The sequence below is a fragment of the Clupea harengus genome, chromosome 23 (assembly GCF_900700415.2).
Source record: "Clupea harengus chromosome 23, Ch_v2.0.2, whole genome shotgun sequence".
NCBI classification, from domain to species: domain Eukaryota; kingdom Metazoa; phylum Chordata; class Actinopteri; order Clupeiformes; family Clupeidae; genus Clupea; species Clupea harengus.
The window spans coordinates 23,693,601-23,712,762 of NC_045174.1; the positions used below are offsets into that span (position 1 = coordinate 23,693,601).

Consider the following 19,162-nt stretch of genomic DNA (forward strand, 5'->3'; position numbering starts at 1 on the left):
TCACATGGCCCTGTCATTGAAAATAATGCATTTTCGCCTGTCTGATCACCTATGTTTAAAGTATTGTGGAGCCTTCAGGGACGCAAATCTGAACTACTTCACACATTTTATTTAATGTTTGGAGTGTCCTGAACATATTCCACCCCCCTTTCATTGAGACACAATCTTTAGTTTTTTCAGCAAAGAGCGATACATGTCACATGGCCCTGCCATTGAAAATAATGCATTTTCGCCTGTCTGATCACCTATGTTTAAAGTATTGTGGAGCCTTCAGGGACGCAAATCTGAACTACTTCACACATTTTATTTAATGTTTGGAGTGTCCTGAACATATTCCACCCCCCTTTCATTGAGACACAATCTTTAGTTTTTTCAGCAAAGAGCGATACATGTCACATGGCCCTGCCATTGAAAATAATGCATTTTCGCCTGTCTGATCACCTATGTTTAAAGTATTGTGGAGCATTCAGGGACGCAAATCTGAACTACTTCACACATTTTATTTAATGTTTGGAGTGTCCTGAACATATTCCACCCCCCTTTCATTGAGACACAATCTTTAGTTTTTTCAGCAAAGAGTGATACGTGTCACATGGCAATGCCCTGGCATTGGAGATAATCCCTTTTCACCTGTGTGATCTGTGTGTCAAGTGTTTTTTCACAGTGAATGACCAGAATAATGACTGCTAAACATATTTTACCCTTTCTTTACAGTTCTGAACAAGTTCAACCAACTTTAATGAAGGCATAATCCTTTTATCAGCATAATGGGTGTGTTTTACTTTTTCTTAATACAATATTGTCTGTTTAGTCATTGTTCATTATATTAAAACAAGAAAACCATACTTTTGTAACATCAGTGAATCGTTTTTAACCCATTTTGATGTTACTATGAAATTAATATCTCTGATAGTTTAAGAAAACACGGGGCTAATAAGGGACTTTTATTTTGAAAAATTGTAACCGGAAGTCGCTCGAGCTCATTTGCAGCAGCGTTCAGTGAGCAACTATAGGCAAATGAGCTCGAGCGACTTCCGGTTACGATTTTTCAAAATAAAAGTCCCTTATTAGCCCCGTGTTTTCTTAAACTATCAGAGATATTAATTTCATAGTAACATCAAAATGGGTTAAAAACGATTCACTGATGTTACAAAAGTATGGTTTTCTTGTTTTAATATAATGAACAATGACTAAACAGACAATATTGTGTTAAGAAAAAGTAAAACACACCCCAATATGCTGATAAAAGGATTATGCCTTCATTAAAGTTGGTTGAACTTGTTCAGAACTGTAAATAAAGGGTAAAATATGTTTAGCAGTCATTATTCTGGTCATTCACTGTGAAAAAACACTTGACACACAGATCACACAGGTGAAAAGGGATTATCTCCAATGCCAGGGTATTGCCATGTGACACGTATCACACTTTGCTGATGAAACTAAAGATTGTGTCTCAATAAAAGTGGGGTGGAATATGTTCAGGACACTCCAAACATTAAATAAAATGTGTGAAGTAGTTGAGATTTACGTCCCTGAATGCTCCACAATACTTTAAACATAGGCCTACACACAGGCGAAAATGCATTAACTTCAATGGCAGGGCCATGTGACATGTATCGCTCTTTGCTGAAAAAACTAAAGATTGTGTCTCAATGAAAGGGGGTGGAATATGTTCAGGACACTCCAAACATTAAATAAAATGTGTGAAGTAGTTGAGATTTACGTCCCTGAATGCTCCACAATACTTTAAACATAGGTGATCAGACAGGCGATAATGCATTGTCTTCAATGGTAGGGCCATGTGACATGTATCACTCTTTGCTGAAAAAACTAAAGATTGTGTCTCAATGAAAGGGGGGTGGAATATGTTCAGGACACTCCAAGCATTAAATAATACAATAATACAAATGCATTATGTTCAATGGCAGGGCCATGTGACACGTACGTTTAAAGTATTGTGGAGCACTCAGGGACGTAAATCTCAACTACTTCACACATTTTATTTAATGTTTGGAGTGTCCTGAACATATTCCACCCCCCTTTCATTGAGACACAATCTTTAGTTTTTTCAGCAAAGTGTCATACGTATCACATGGCCCTGCCATTGAAGGTAATGCATTTTCGCCTGTGTGTAGGCCTATGTTTAAAGTATTGTGGAGCATTCAGGGACGTAAATCTCAACTACTTCACACATTTTATTTAATGTTTGGAGTGTCCTGAACATATTCCACCCCCCTTTCATTGAGACACAATCTTTAGTTTTTTCAGCAAAGAGTGATACATGTCACATGGCCCTGCCATTGAAGATAATCCATTTTCGCCTGTCTGATCACCTATGTTTAAAGTATTGTGGAGCCTTCAGGGACGTAAATCTCAACTACTTCACACATTTTATTTAATGTTTGGAGTGTCCTGAACATATTCCACCCCCCTTTCATTGAGACACAATCTTTAGTTTCATCAGCAAAGAGTGATACATGTCACATGGCCCTACCATTGAAGATAATGCATTTTCGCCTGTCTGATCACCTATGTTTAAAGTATTGTGGAGCATTCAGGGACGTAAATCTCAACTACTTCACAAATTTTATTTAATGTTTGGAATGTCCTAAACATATTCCACCCCCCTTTCATTGAGACACAATCTTTAGTTTCATCAGCAAAGTTTGATACGTGTCACATGGCAATACCCTGGCATTGGAGATAATCCCTTTTCACCTGTGTGATCTGTGTGTCAAGTGTTTTTTCACAGTGAATGACCAGAATAATGACTGCTAAACATATTTTACCCTTTCTTTACAGTTCTGAACAAGTTCAACCAACTTTAATGAAGGCATAATCCTTTTATCAGCATAATGGGTGTGTTTTACTTTTTCTTAATACAATATTGTCTGTTTAGTCATTGTTCATTATATTAAAACAAGAAAACCATACTTTTGTAACATCAGTGAATCGTTTTTAACCCATTTTGATGTTACTATGAAATTAATATCTCTGATAGTTTAAGAAAACACGGGGCTAATAAGGGACTTTTATTTTGAAAAATTGTAACCGGAAGTCGCTCGAGCTCATTTGCAGCAGCGTTCAGTGAGCAACTATAGGCAAATGAGCTCGAGCGACTTCCGGTTACGATTTTTCAAAATAAAAGTCCCTTATTAGCCCCGTGTTTTCTTAAACTATCAGAGATATTAATTTCATAGTAACATCAAAATGGGTTAAAAACGATTCACTGATGTTACAAAAGTATGGTTTTCTTGTTTTAATATAATGAACAATGACTAAACAGACAATATTGTGTTAAGAAAAAGTAAAACACACCCCAATATGCTGATAAAAGGATTATGCCTTCATTAAAGTTGGTTGAACTTGTTCAGAACTGTAAATAAAGGGTAAAATATGTTTAGCAGTCATTATTCTGGTCATTCACTGTGAAAAAACACTTGACACACAGATCACACAGGTGAAAAGGGATTATCTCCAATGCCAGGGTATTGCCATGTGACACGTATCACACTTTGCTGATGAAACTAAAGATTGTGTCTCAATAAAAGTGGGGTGGAATATGTTCAGGACACTCCAAACATTAAATAAAATGTGTGAAGTAGTTGAGATTTACGTCCCTGAATGCTCCACAATACTTTAAACATAGGCCTACACACAGGCGAAAATGCATTAACTTCAATGGCAGGGCCATGTGACATGTATCGCTCTTTGCTGAAAAAACTAAAGATTGTGTCTCAATGAAAGGGGGTGGAATATGTTCAGGACACTCCAAACATTAAATAAAATGTGTGAAGTAGTTGAGATTTACGTCCCTGAATGCTCCACAATACTTTAAACATAGGTGATCAGACAGGCGATAATGCATTGTCTTCAATGGTAGGGCCATGTGACATGTATCACTCTTTGCTGAAAAAACTAAAGATTGTGTCTCAATGAAAGGGGGGTGGAATATGTTCAGGACACTCCAAGCATTAAATAATACAATAATACAAATGCATTATGTTCAATGGCAGGGCCATGTGACACGTACGTTTAAAGTATTGTGGAGCACTCAGGGACGTAAATCTCAACTACTTCACACATTTTATTTAATGTTTGGAGTGTCCTGAACATATTCCACCCCCCTTTCATTGAGACACAATCTTTAGTTTTTTCAGCAAAGTGTCATACGTATCACATGGCCCTGCCATTGAAGGTAATGCATTTTCGCCTGTGTGTAGGCCTATGTTTAAAGTATTGTGGAGCATTCAGGGACGTAAATCTCAACTACTTCACACATTTTATTTAATGTTTGGAGTGTCCTGAACATATTCCACCCCCCTTTCATTGAGACACAATCTTTAGTTTTTTCAGCAAAGAGTGATACATGTCACATGGCCCTGCCATTGAAGATAATCCATTTTCGCCTGTCTGATCACCTATGTTTAAAGTATTGTGGAGCCTTCAGGGACGTAAATCTCAACTACTTCACACATTTTATTTAATGTTTGGAGTGTCCTGAACATATTCCACCCCCCTTTCATTGAGACACAATCTTTAGTTTCATCAGCAAAGAGTGATACATGTCACATGGCCCTACCATTGAAGATAATGCATTTTCGCCTGTCTGATCACCTATGTTTAAAGTATTGTGGAGCATTCAGGGACGTAAATCTCAACTACTTCACAAATTTTATTTAATGTTTGGAATGTCCTAAACATATTCCACCCCCCTTTCATTGAGACACAATCTTTAGTTTCATCAGCAAAGTTTGATACGTGTCACATGGCAATACCCTGGCATTGGAGATAATCCCTTTTCACCTGTGTGATCTGTGTGTCAAGTGTTTTTTCACAGTGAATGGCCAGATTAATTACTGCTAAACATTTTTTACCCTTTCTTTACAGTGTTCTGAACATGTTCAACCAACTTTATTGAAGACATAATCCTTTTATCAGCAGATTGTTGTGTGTTTTACTGTTTCTTACTACAATATTTGCAATGATGCCTGTTTAGTCAGTGTTCCCTATATTTAAACAAGAAAATCATACTTTTGTAACATCAGTGAATCGTTTTTAACCCATTTTGATGTTACTATGAAAGTAATATTAATTGTCAATTTTCAGCTACATCTTAGTCATTATCAAAGTATCCTGTACGCTTAAAATTAACTCACTATATCTTACCTTGTTTTAAAGCAAGTTAATATAATGCACAGTTAACAAAATACCATTATAAAGTCTGAGCTAGCGAGTAGACAGATTAGGACTTTATAATGACAAATAGGCTACTATAACTTTCAAACACGCTTTTAACTATTTTCCCGATCATTAAGACAAATGGAACAATAAAACTCGTTGCATATAAAAGGTTTTTATATTACCCAGTCGATTAACAGGGTTGTTTGTTGTAAAAACCTTTCATTTGATACAACAAACTCATTTTACTTCCTCGTTTCGTTTTACTTCCTGGGGTTATTGTGGGTTATCGTTGCTAGCAGAACGGAACTCTCATTTGCCTATAGTTGCTCACTGAACGCTGCTCAGTCACAGCGGTATCATAATCCATAAATTAGCCGCGTCATTGTTTAAGCCGCGAGGTTCAAAGCGTGGGGAAAAAAAGTAGCGGTTTATAGTCCAGAAATTACGGTATGTAATTAATTTACAGCATTGTACTTGTAAAAACCAGATTGTATTGAATGTTAAGGAGGTTGAGTCATTTAGTCATTTTGTTTTTGTCTGTGACTGCAAAGACATCTAGTAAAACCTATTATAAACCTTTAGATGCATTAGAAGAAATTTACTTTTTTGCATATAAAGAGGCTCTTTCTAAAAACATGACGACATATGGGGATAATAAGGCATTGCATAGGCATGATGTAATTCTGTTGGTTAACCTTTTTGACTTCCTTAGAAAAATAGCAGTATGGCGCTGAGCACCGCCATGATCAGGGCCAGTCCCACCACCCCTCAGGAAGATCGAGTGAAATTGAGAGAGGAGGACTGTGCGGGCGCTTTTTTTCAAGACTATTCTGGAAACTTTCTTGAGCCGTCCATGAGCCCAGAGGTTAATCATCCCACTCCGTTCAAAGCTGATCATCCTAGTTCCGATGTTATGTTGCTGTTGGACCGCCCGCGATCATCAACATCATCTGCTCCTCTTTCGAGAGGCGCTCACTTCAGTGCGCACTCCGCCCAACAACACTGCCTGGATGGAGAGGCACCCCCACATCTGCCCAGTCATTTAGGCGGGTGGCATGGAGGAGGTCTCAATCCTCTGTATCTCAATCCTGCTCAAATTCAGAACCCACACCGGTGTTTCAGAAAACCTTACAGCCAGCAAGGAATTACACAATGGGTGCCCCCAGCCCCTATCACTGATATTGGAGGTGAGTCATTTCCTATAACTATTTCTGCAGAATGTTTGCTCTTCTGTGGAATCAAAACAACCATTCCTAGATTTTTGGATCATTAATATTGGGATTCTTTTTTGTTTCATATATATTTTTTTCATATAGTCTTATTGTTTAAATTATGACGGTTCCAACATTGCTCATGGAAGTTGCCTTTTTATCAATACCTTAAATAATCTAAAGTCTTGATGAATATACCCCTTGAAAATGTGGGGCTGTCATGTGTGTATTGTTGTTCACCAAGACACAGTGGTGCCAATGTATGAAATGTTTGTAGAGTGGATTGTGGGAACCATTAGCAGAGGCATTGCAACCCAGTATTTCTAAAAGTTTTAGAATAATAATAATAAATAAATAAATAATGTATTTTATTTGTAATGCACCCTTCATTCAAAAGAATCTCAGAATCTCTTAGAAGGTCCTACCGCTTGAGGCTGGGGGGGGGAGGGGCAGAAGGGGAGGGAGGAGGAGAAGAGCCAATCAGAAGCAAGCCGATGAATTCATACATGCATACATACATCCGAATGAAACATATTAGCACACATGCAGCATACAATCAAGTATACATAGAAGATTGATAATGGATTGAAAATGGAGAAAATGTTTGTTTGTAAAACAGCTTTGTTTTCTGTTTTCTTATATATAATAGTAACCTTATGAGCAGCACACTGTGTACCCACTATGTCAATGATGGCGTTTGTCTGTATTACAGGGACATAGGCTGGCACATAATATGTGTATAATATGCATCATAAGCAGAGTAGAAATGCATAACGGTGGAAACCCATGATACCGTTATGAGCGATGCGATATTTAAATCCCATGCATTTCAATGGGAGCCAAGCCATTGTGACGTAGACCACCGTTTTGGGCGAAGCGACCGATAAAAGTTGGGAAATGTTGAATCCTATGCAAATGAGGAGCGATTTTTCCCGGCAGCGGCCAATCAGATTGTTTGGTGTCGTCTCTGACGGTTTGAAAATGATATTTCCACACGCTACAACACGCCCACTCAAAGCGATGGAAGCGTATCGTGTCGCTGTACCGTAACAGTTTGGTGGGAATGGCAGCTGCAGGCAGAGGGGTTTCTACAAGTGGATCAGGTGGGAAACTGCTGCAGCAGCAGCAGCAGCAGCAGCAGCGGAGATGGTCTTATCTCCTCCTCTCCTCCTCTCCTCCTCTAGACTCAGTGGGCGCAGTGGAGAGGGTCTTTTCTCCTCCTCTCCTCCTCTTTCTCCACCTCTCCTCCTCTTTCTCCTCCTCTCCTCCTCTCCTCTTTCTCCTCATCTCCTCCTCTTTCTCCTCCTCCTCTCCTCCTCTCCTCCTCTTGACTCGGTGAGCGCAGTGGAGATGGTCTTTTCTCCTCCTCTCCTCCTCTTTCTCCACCTCTCCTCCTCTTTCTCCTCCTCTTTCTCCTCCTCTCCTCATCTCCTCCTCTTTCTCCTCCTCCTCTCCTCCTCTCCTCCTCTTGACTCGGTGAGCGCAGTGGAGACGGTCTTTTCTCCTCCTCTCCTCCTCTCCTCCTCCTCTCCTCATCTCCTCCTCTTTCTCCTCCTCCTCTCCTCCTCTCCTCCTCTTGACTCGGTGAGCGCAGTGGAGACGGTCTTTTCTCCTCCTCTCCTCCTCTCCTCCTCTTTCTCCTCCTCTCCTCCTCTCCTACTTTAGATTAGATTAGATTCAACTTTATTGTCATTGCACAGAGTACAAGTACCGAGACAACGAAATGCAGTTTAGCATCCAACCAGAAGTGCAAAATAGCAAAAAAGTGCAGAGTATGTGCATATGTAAAGTGGAGTAAGTGAATACATAAATATATATGTACAGTAAGAAATGGGCTATCGGCGTGGTGCAGAGTTCAGTAGGGTGACAGCTGCAGGGATGAAGCTGTTCCTGAACCTGCTGGTCCGGGAACGGAGGACCCTGTAGCGCCTCCCAGAGGGGAGGAGGGCAAACAGTCTGTGGCTGGGATGTGAGCTGTCCTTGACGATGCTGCACGCCCTCCGCAGACATCTCTTGCTCTGGACAGCCTCAATGGTGGGGAGTGAGGAACATGTGATGCTACTCTGGACTGAGTGAGCAGAAATAGGTTGACATTATTCCTCATCACCATAATCTAGAATTACATCTACACATTTAAGGCAAAGTCAAAGTGTTTATTATCGCATACACCAAATTTCTTCAGCGCAGCGAAATTCTTACGACTTGGCAGCCAACATCTACGCAGTAGACGGCATACAACAGGTAACAACATACAACAGGTAACAAAAATAACATATACCAAAATAACATATACCAGAAACAACATATAACACTATAACATATAACAAGTAACAACAGTTTGAAATACAAGAAGGGCAGTTTCCAGGGTGGGGAATATTAAATTAAATAAGATAATATATATATATATATATATATAATATATATATATATATATATATATATATATATATATGCACATATATGTTTTTAAATCTTATTTTATATATATATATATATATATATATATATATGTGTAGCAAGTGTATTTGTATGGGTGTGAAGTACAAGGCATCACAGCCATCAGCATTTGGCAGGCAAAGGTCCAACTATGTGGGAGATCAGAAACGGGTTAGTAAACTCTGCAGTAACTTTTCAGTCTGCGGCCAGTGGAGGAAGAATTATTCAGATCCTTTACAGAAGTACAAGTACTAATACAGCAATGAGAAATTCTCCATTACCATACGTAAATAAAATACAAACAAGTAGATGAAATGTAAAAAAAAAAAAAAAAAAAGTATAAAAAAAATAAAAGCACATGAACATTTACTGAATAAAAACCATTTGAGAAGTTTAGAGGGAAAAGTCGTTGTTAACAAGTGAGTGTTTTTCATCCCTAAAAGTTACTAGTAACTGATGGGAATTACCAGGCCGACACTCTTTTAGACAAAAGACCACGAGGCGAATAAAATATTTCTGGAGGTGTATTTCAAGGTGCTCCTGCAGGGAGTCAATTCCAACATCAGGTAGAGGCAGGCAAAAGACTAAAAAGCTTCACAGTGTTACAGGTTAAATACTAGTCAGTCATGGGAGGTTACATGGGTCAGCATTGGTTTGTTACAGGTCAATGTGGGGAAGGGGGCATGTGAGTGGGAGGGGATTTTCTTATGGAGGAACACACACAGGCCCAAAATGGTGGACAATGTGTATTCCTCCACCTGGGGCAGGGGGGATGTCTGCTAGGGGCTTTAAACAAAGGTGTACCAAGACTATCAATACACATGGCACACACACACAGGAGAACATGCTTGCAATGCAATGTAAGTCTATAAATTAATGGTAATATCAATTTCCATCATAACTAATGCTGTCAAGATTCCATGACTACTCTCCTGAAGCGACTACTGTAAATGAAGGAATAGGTGGTGTGACATTTTTTAATTCTGACAAACCGTCCAATCCTTCTATTATCCAGGCTCAGTGGTTGTGCCCGATGAACGTCTTAAATTCCCCGGTCCTTGCTGTGTGGGCATTGCCTCCCAGATACCCCTGAGTATATTCAACCCCACGGATCGTTGGCAGCAGGGCGGCATCTCCACTGCCAGTCAGTCTATTGACGGCCAGCAGGTAAGATGCATACATTCTAGAATTATTCTAAAAACATTATACTTTTAGTCTGATTCTACTGAGAAACAAACAAAACAATATATATATATATATATATATAATATATAATATATTATTTTTATTTATATAAATGATGCCCTGCACAGCTGGATTTGATTCCTTACCAGTGGATTATTGTAAAGAATAAGACTGTTGAGTGCCCAGAGAGCACTGAAGACCAGAGTGTCTTGTTCAGTGCACCACGGCCTGGTGTGTACCAGTGCACACTTAATGTGTACTATTGAGCTCAAATAGGAACAACCTTGCTCTAGAATCGTGGACTGTACCTTTGTACTGGGCTATTAAGTAGGGTGCACCACTGTGTGTGTGTGTGTGTGTGTGTGTGTGTGTGTGTGTACCACTGTCTGTGTGCACCACTGTCTGTGTGTGTGTGTGTGTTTTGCGTAGGTACTGCTGATGGATCTCCCAGCTCCTGAGCTAGCCCCTGACGAGAAGCCCCTCATTGATCTGTCCAACACCCCAGACATCATCAGAACGACCTCTATGAAGCCCCGCGGAGGACAGGTGGGTGTGTGTGTGTGACCTCGTTCATGAGGTTGTGTGTCGCTGTTTTATGAAGCCCCGCGGAGGACAGGTGGGTGTGTGTGAACCTCGTTCATGAGGTTGTGTGTCGCTGTTTTATGAAGCCCCGCGGAGGACAGGTGGGTGTGTGTGTAACCTCGTTCATGAGGTTGTGTGTCGCTGTTTTATGAAGCCCCGTGGAGGACAGGTGGGTGTGTGTGTGACCTCGTTCATGAGGTTGTGTGTCGCTGTTTTACAGCACTGCGATGTTCTGTCTCAGATGTCAGAGGAGTCGGCTATTTTCAAAAATAAATAATGGGAATGAGTAAATATATAACCAGCAATAATTGATGGTGATGGGGGGGGGGGGGGGTGAAATCTTAAATAACTTGATTTTTATAAACTAAAATAAAAGTGGGGTTTGAATCTTTAAAATGTCGGCTTCAGTGTACTGCGTCGGCATGCTTGGCTGCAGTCCCTTTCTCTCTGCTGAAAGGAATTATTTCTATATCCCAAATGTATCGGAGACTCAGTCAGATTGTGATGAAAAACCAAGGATCCAGGTTTATTCTTTCAATGGTGCGCACCAGAGGAGGAACAGAGAATTAGATTTCACTGAGTGTGTTCACCCAAATCTCCTTCACTGTCTATCTTTTGGGAAAGCACAGAATATAAGCTGTGTGCATGCCAGGGGGGGTGGATCCCTAAATGCTAATTATTATACGTCTCTAGTCAGGGGGGGGAAAGCTGTGAGAGCTTTCTCACACCTCATGTAGGCCCGGAACAGAATACACATGAGAAGTTTTTACAACTCACGAAATCCAAAGAACACTAAAATGACCACTAGGTCAGATATATTGAATTATTGACTATGGAATATATTTATTAAACTAACTATCAAATGTCGGTCCCTTCACTGCTGACTGATCTTGTTCTCGTTCCCTTCCCAGTTAATTGACCTCAGCTCACCGCTCATAAAATGGAGTCCAGAGGACAAGAAAGAAAATGTTGTGAAGGAGGGTCGGCTCATAGACTTGTCCTTCTAACTGGGGTGTGTAATATCACCAGCGCTTATTTGATCAAGAAATCCTGGAAAAAAAATACAGTAATATAATGCAGAAGCTTTCACTTTGTAACCATGATGTGGTTCACTTTTGTTTTTAACTTATGCAGATTACTGTACTGTCAGTGCAATATTTTAATGTGAACAATTTCCAACGTTATTGCAGGTACAGCCTTTTGATTTATTTGTATCTGTTTCTTTGTATATGTCTGTGTGCTGGTTGTCTTGATTTTCTCTGAATGTACAAATAAATGTTAAGAAATCGGTAAAAGGTTCTTTTCTCCTGCATGTTTAATTCAACAAGACTTCATAACGATTGGTGCTGATGTGGTGTTCCGATGGACAGTGTACAGGTGTACAGTTTTTGGACCTGAAACTTTAGCTTTGAGACACATTTTTCCATTTTCTAAACACACTTCTAAAATACACTTTTTGAAATAGAATTGAATTTAATAAGAGACAGTGGTACAGGAGGTAGACAAGTCGTTTAGTAATCAGAAGGTTGCCTGTCGAAGCGTCCTTGAGCAAGACACTGAACCCCTAATTGCTCCTGATGTGCAGTGTGCCATCAGTGTAAATGTAAAAAATGTGTATACCTTGTAAGTTGCTAAATGACAATGTAAAATGTAAATGTAGAAACATTTCATCTTACCAGCATAATTGCAGGTATAGAGACCGTGATCATGAGGGTTAGTGAAGAATGCAAGCAAGGCCATTCCACACATTCTGCCTATCAACACACTTGATTAGGTAGATATAACCATAGGGAGGGAAATGGTAACCCTTCATGTGTACAACATTGCATATATATATATTAGGGCTGTCAGCGTTAATCTATGCGATTAATGCGGCCGCGATTAACGCGATAAAATATTTTAACGCAGTTAACGCAACTTTAAAAAAAAAAAAAAATGACAACTTCAGTTTAGTTAGGGCTGTGTAGGCTGCGGTTAACTCGCCTTGCTCCTTTATTGATCTGGTAAACTTATGAGTGAAACAATAATACACAAGAAACGGAAAATACTTAGAAGGTATCTTAACGAAATACAGCGAGTTACTATTAGATTCATTACACCAAGAATCAGAGCAACAACAGATTACAACACAGCTGGCTAATAAGTGCTAACGTCTGCCACCAACTGAGTTATGAATGAATGGTGTGCTAACGGTCACATATTAGAACATAACGTATCTAAATGAATAATAATTCAATTTTACGTTACAACGAACTAACACAGTTCATAGAATTTAAACATAGGTCACTTTAACATATTTATCACAGTGTGAGACAGCTAAATAACTTAGTCATTGTTTTTGAGCGTGCGAGGGAAAGCATAATTTAATAGAGGCTTAAGCGAAATTTATGCTACTCCGATTTCACGGAGTCGGACATAGGGAACGCCTCTCCGAACACAGGGAACGCCTCGGAGAGGCTGTCGTGCACCTACTCATTTTTCTAACTTCCCGTACGAGGTTTGCTCGGAGAGGGCTCGGAGTAGCATAAATTAAGCATTACACTTCTCTTTTGGTCCTATTAAAGCCATTATTTAATTTTGCTCGTATACTTCATCTACACAGTATTGTATTTCTTTCTGTTGACGGACTTTTACTTTGAGAACGGTGACAGTTAGTATGGTGCTGGGAAAGAAAAAAAGGAGTCTTGCAGTAATTTCTCCAAATTTTGCAAGACATAAACTCCTCAAAAAAAGTTTGGAAACGTTATTTCGGTCGATTATTCCTCCCCTTTAATAATACCAATTGGTATTGTATTTTATATCTTTGGGAAGCCTCATTAGTCACCTTTACAACGAGGTACAACTTGTAAGGATCGTGCATTTGTGGAATGAGCAACACAGCTAACCGTGGGTAGCGGCCCAAAATATTTTGCCAAAATCCCCTGCAATATTCTCCTGTTGGTATTCACTTTTTTTTTATTTTTTATTTTTGGGCTTTTTATGCCTTTATTTGGAGAGGACAGTGAAGTTATGACAGGAAGCGAGGCGAAGAGGCGGGCAGAGGATTGGAAAATGACATCAGGCCAGACTTCAAAACTTTTTTTGAGGAGTTTAGTTGGGCAAGGACCAATTCAGCTATAGTGCTAAAATGTAAATAATGCCAATGGAAGATTATTTTGATTTAAGCACAAAAGTCATGATCATCATTTCTAAAACTTATCAATGTCTTGATTAGAGTTTACCTAGAAAAGGTGTCCTTTCTCTGAGATTCCAGTGAGGATCTACCATACTGTAACGAGGTCCACACACCGTATTACTATCTTTTTGAGTTTTTAATTATTTTTTTTAACGCCAAACATCTCAACCTTGCTCTGAAACTTTATTTATTTATTTATTGATTGATTTATTTACTACCCACAAGTTGTACCATCCATTTTGTTAATAAACCAACCACTTGGAACTGTACTTGGACCGCTTTGGATTTCATTTATTTTCACAACACAAGCGTCACAGAACCCCCAGTCAACGCCAACAACGTGACTAAACAAAGGGACACTCAGGATAAATGGTCACTATATGAACCATCTCATCTTCCTTCCTGCTGCTGTATATTGTGTAAAATCTTACCTATGAATGCTGTAACACATATCACATTAATATGATGTACAAAATGGATGTTGTTGTGCCGACAACTAACTTGTACTTATATGGTTGTTCAGTACAATTGTTTTTGGAAAGAAGTACTTAATAAACTCTAAGTAATAAAATAAACTAGGCTATGGCCACACGGTAATGAAAGTCGCTTCGAATAAAGGGACAAATGTAAACATAGCACAGACTGTCTCTCTCTCTCTCTCTCTCCCTCTCTCCCCAGCTTGAAGCTATGAACACACCTCCCTGGATAAGAATGATACATATAGAGCCCAGAATCCACCCCAAGGAAGTCTCCATGCATCTGTCCACAGGGACTAGGGTATCTAGGGGTATCTAGAGTGTGTGTGTGTGTGTGTCTGGAGGGACTGGGGTATCTAGGGGTATCTAGAGTGTGTGTGTGTGTGTGTCTGGAGGGACTGGGGTATCTAGGGGTATCCCATTCCCAATTTAATATTATTATTGTTGAACTACCTCCATTCTTATTTATTATTTTGCTCATACTGGTACTATCTGTCCTTGTATTGTTGTTCTGTGTTGTCTTGTTGTTCTATTTGTGATGCTATAGCCTGCATGGAGAATACCAAAAAAAATTCCTAGTATCTGTATACATGGCGAAATAATAAAGTTGAATTGAATTGAATTGAATTGAATTGAATCTCCAGCATCTATACAGCAGGGACTCGGGTATCTAGGGGCATCTCCAGCATCTGTGGGGTATCTAGGGGCATCTATGGGTATCTAGGGGGTATCTAGGGGTATCTAGGGGCATCTCTGGGTATCTAGGGGTATCTAGGGGGTATCTATGGGTATCTAGGGGCATCTCTGGGTATCTAGGGGCATCTCCAGCATCTGTGGGGTATCTAGGGGGTATCTAGGGGTATCTCTAGCATCTGTCCGGAGGGACGTATCTAGGGGTATCTCCGTATCTAGGGGGTATCTAGGGGGGTATCTAGGGGCATCTCCGTATCTAGGGGGTATCTAGGGGCATCTCTGGGTATCTAGGGGTATCTAGGGGTATCTCCAGCATCTGTGGGGTATCTAGGGGCATCTCCAGCATCTGTGGCGTATCTAGGGGCATCTCCAACATCTGTGGCGTATCTAGGGGTATCTAGGGGGTATCTCCAGCATCTAGGGGCATCTAGGGGGTATCTAAGGGTATCTAGGGGGATCTCCAGCATCTCTGGGGTTTCTAGGTGTATCTAGGCGTATCTAGGGGTATCTCTAGGGGTATCTCTAGGCGGTATCTAGGGGTCTCTAGGCGTATCTCCAGCTTCCCTTGGGTATCTAGGGGCATCTCCAGCATCTCTAGGGGTATCTAGGGGCATCTCCAGCATCTCTAGGTGTATCTAGGGGTATCTCTAGGGGTATCTCTAGGCGGTATCTAGGGGTCTCTAGGCGTATCTCCAGCTTCTCTGGGGTATCTAGGGGCATCTAGGGGTATCTAGGGTATCTTCCCATGGGTTTGGGATCCATCCAGTTCAGTTGGTCCTCAAGATGCTGTCAGTTGCCTTAGCTACCAGCGCACCGTTTGGGTTTGGCCTGCTGTGGGATAGGCCTGTAAGCCACTGTGTAAACAGCAACAGTCTGGGTGTGTGTGTGGTGTCTGCATGAGGAGATGATAGGAGCAAACAATCCATTTGGAAGACGCTTTGATCCAAAGTGACTTAGAAGTGAGTGTTTCCTTTTTTAACTTGGTCATTTGTATTCCGAAAATGGCTTGCATAATGCGTATCCTTGTAATGTGTGTGAGTTGCCAAGGTGCTGTAATAGAAAGTGTAGTTGTTAGTATGTTTACCTAACCTAGGATTTAAACACTGTGTATTGAAAAGGGCAGGTGGGGCCAATTTCTGTAGAAAAAAAAAAAAGTACACAGTCGATGGGTGTGTCCGGACAGGTCCGTCTACGGCCGTTTGAAACTCCTCTGATGGGACTCAATCTCCCAGGGTGCACTGTAGCACATGAGTTGGCACTCGCGGTCAGCTGACGTCTCACATGACACACGTTGGCGGTGACGGGAAAAGTCTCGCATTGACAAAATACTCCCTCTCTCTGCTCGTTTTACTGCCTATGAATGATACTCCCGAACGGATATTTGATGTCAGAGATTGGAAAGCTTGACCGGTTACACAGCAAGGCTCATGCTTTTCATGACACTCCTGACTCGTATCTTCTCGCGCAGATCACAATGATGGGACCTTTTGTTTAGCCGAAAACTGTCTTTGAGACGGAAACTGCACCCGTGATACATTCGGTAAGTTGAGATGCTAATTGCATCCTTCTTACTGAAGGTCGGTTGAAATGAGTAGACCTCAAACTCACGGAAATCTATTTATGTACCCTGTCTCTATGTCGGCAAAACGTCGTCGCAAGGCTATTATGCTAATGAAAGACGTTAGTTTAGTGAGGTTTGTTTATCTAATTGGTGTTTACGCCACACGGTAGACCTGTTATCTCATGACTGGACACCCTGTCCAGTTCACCTGATATATCTTCCATTAGTTGTATTAGGCTTGAGTCACAATGTTTTATATAGAGGACAAGTTGTGTTTTCTTCTGTGCGGATGGATGTCCCGTGACAGGTGGTGATAGAGCGACCATCCCGTCAACATGGGTCCCGAAGGAAAGTCTCTCCTCAACATCGTCATCCTGGGCTTCGGCTTCATGTTCATGTTCACTGCGTTTCAAACATGCGGGAACATCGAGGTAAACTCAGACAGAGGAAAGAGTAAAATATCACTGACTAGCAAGATGTTTAGCGAGTTCAAAAGGAAATGAAAGTGTTGGCAGGCGACATGCCTTAACGACAGAAGAAGTGGATCAGTTTGGGAAGGAACTAAGTTGTGTGTGTGTAGCGCGTATATTTCTCCTTGTTGGAAGAAACACCTGATAAACCCGATCCTCACGGTTCGCTCTCTGTGTCATGAGACCTGAAGGTCAACGTCTGCTGTATAGCCAACTTCCTGAAACACAACATCAAGTGAGAGCAATGACTGTGAGGACTATAGCGTCATATATTCTTATCCAATCAATTTACTGCTATCTATATATGACAGGGTGTCAGGCATCACTGAGTTCATTTCTTTGGGATAAAAGCAGTATTCTTGTAAATCTGTTATTTGACGTTTCTGTTTATGTGTGAAGTGAGGGAGGGACAAGTATACTCTTATCCTCTGTCATATCACTCCATCCTTCTATCTCTCTGACATGGCTTCTCTCCTTTGCAGCAAACCGTGCTCAAGAGTTATAACAGCTCGGATTTCCACGGCAGTGGCTACACCAGGTAGGCTACCTAATTAGGCTCCCTCGCCCAGTGGCTACACCAGGTAGGCTACCTAATTAGGCTCCCTTGCCTGCTAGACCAGTTCTGGGCTGGCCCTCGTTTTACCGGTTCTGTTATTCTAGTAGTTTAGAACATTAAACTGTTCTCACTCCCGGTTCCACCGTGATTAAGGAATGTGGTTTAAGACCCTCTTTGTACCAAAAAGGGTGATGGTTTGGTTCTGGGCATGTTTTTGTCCTAGTGTGTTTTTATTTTGTATTTTGTGATCTAAAGTGGCTGTTGCTGATCTTGGCTTAATCTAATAGAGATGAGGCATTCCTCTGTCTCTGAGAAGGTCATTCAATCAGCCACACAGCGCAGCGCAGCGCAGCGCAGCGCAGCGCAGCGCAGCGCAGCACAACAAAGTCTCTGCTTTCAGGAGCAGGAGCAGGAGCAGCACCTGTAGGAGTAAGAGCAGGATCAGTAGTCCCATAATGAGTTATCAGTCTACAAATGGGGTTTAGAATAGTGAGTTATCAGTCTACAAGCTAGAGTTTAGAATAGTGAGTTTAGAATAGTGAGTTATCAGTCTACAAGTGGAGTTTAGAATAGTGAGTTATCAGTCTACAAGTGGAGTTTAGAATAGTGAGTTAGAATAGTGAGTTATCAGTCTACAAGCTGGAGTTTAGAATAGTGAGTTATCAGTCTACAAGCTAGAGTTTAGAATAGTGAGTTTAGAATAGTGAGTTATCAGTCTACAAGTGGAGTTTAGAATAGTGAGTTATCAGTCTACAAGTGGAGTTTAGAATAGTGAGTTAGAATAGTGAGTTATCAGTCTACAAGCTGGAGTTTAGAATATTGAGTTATCAGTCTACAAGTGGAGTTTAGAATAGTGGGTTAGAATAGTGAGTTAGAATAGTGAGTTATCAGTCTACAAATGGGGTTTAGAATAGTGAGTTATCAGTCTACAAGTGGAGTTTAGAATAGTGAGTTTAGAATAGTGAGTTATCAGTCTACAAGTGGAGTTTAGAATAGTGAGTTTAGAATAGTGAGTTATCAGTCTACAAGTGGAGTTTAGAATAGTGAGTTAGAATAGTGAGTTATCAGTCTACAAGTGGAGTTTAGAATAGTGGGTTAGAATAGTGAGTTATCAGTCTACAAGTGGGGTTTAGAATAGTGAGTTAGAATAGTGAGTTATCAGTCTACAAGTGGAGTTTAGAATAGTGAGTTATCAGTCTACAAGTGGAGTTTAGAATAGTGAGTTAGAATAGTGAGTTATCAGTCAGCACTAACCTCCTAGCTTTAAGATGGCACATAACAAATTCCTTTTTTAAATTCCCCATCAATAATGTGGCCTAGGATTTTTTCTAATTTATGTTTGATGGTGGTGGTGATGGCCATAGTAATACATACATGAATGAATGAATGAATGAATGAATGGATGAATGAATGAATGAATGAATGAATGAATGAATGGATACATGAATGACCAACAGCATGAATGTTGTTTGTTTCTAGTATGTTTATCATCTATGTTGTTGTTTGTTTGTAGTATGTCCATCATCTATGGGGTCTTCTCCGCCTCCAACCTCATCGCCCCGTCCGTGGTGGCTGTCATCGGACCTCAGCTGGCCATGTTCTTCAGCGGCCTGTTCTACAGGTGAGCACCTAA

General features: G+C 40.6%; 2 protein-coding genes across 2 annotated transcripts in view; both read left to right on the top strand.

The window, feature by feature from the left end:
* Positions 1–5,859: 5,859 nt before the first annotated feature.
* On the top strand, positions 5,860–11,904 carry LOC116218715. The gene is made up of 4 exons (XM_031561301.2): positions 5,860–6,371; positions 9,847–9,998; positions 10,446–10,562; positions 11,510–11,904. The coding sequence occupies exons 1-4, from the start codon at positions 5,909–5,911 to the stop codon at positions 11,603–11,605; spliced, it is 828 nt and encodes a 275-aa protein (XP_031417161.1). The 5' UTR covers positions 5,860–5,908; the 3' UTR covers positions 11,606–11,904.
* A 4,244-nt stretch (positions 11,905–16,148) lies between these two features.
* LOC105901723 (UNC93-like protein MFSD11) overlaps positions 16,149–19,162 on the top strand; it is a 13,198-nt gene continuing 10,184 nt past the window's right edge. The window contains exons 1-4 of the mRNA XM_031560894.2: positions 16,149–16,482; positions 16,811–16,934; positions 17,456–17,511; positions 19,043–19,150. Coding sequence (XP_031416754.1) covers positions 16,839–16,934; positions 17,456–17,511; positions 19,043–19,150 — 260 coding nt within the window. The 5' untranslated portion in view covers positions 16,149–16,482; positions 16,811–16,838. The remainder of the gene's footprint in view (positions 16,483–16,810; positions 16,935–17,455; positions 17,512–19,042; positions 19,151–19,162) is intronic.

Bases quoted from the DNA above. Each gene is read 5' to 3' on its own strand.
- LOC116218715 (XM_031561301.2), top strand. From the start codon at position 5,909: ATGGCGCTGAGCACCGCCATGATCAGGGCCAGTCCCACCACCCCTCAG. The intron at 6,372-9,846 runs GTGAGTCATTTC...TCTATTATCCAG, and splicing joins CCCTATCACTGATATTGGAG to GCTCAGTGGTTGTGCCCGAT. The intron at 9,999-10,445 runs GTAAGATGCATA...TGTTTTGCGTAG, and splicing joins AGTCTATTGACGGCCAGCAG to GTACTGCTGATGGATCTCCC.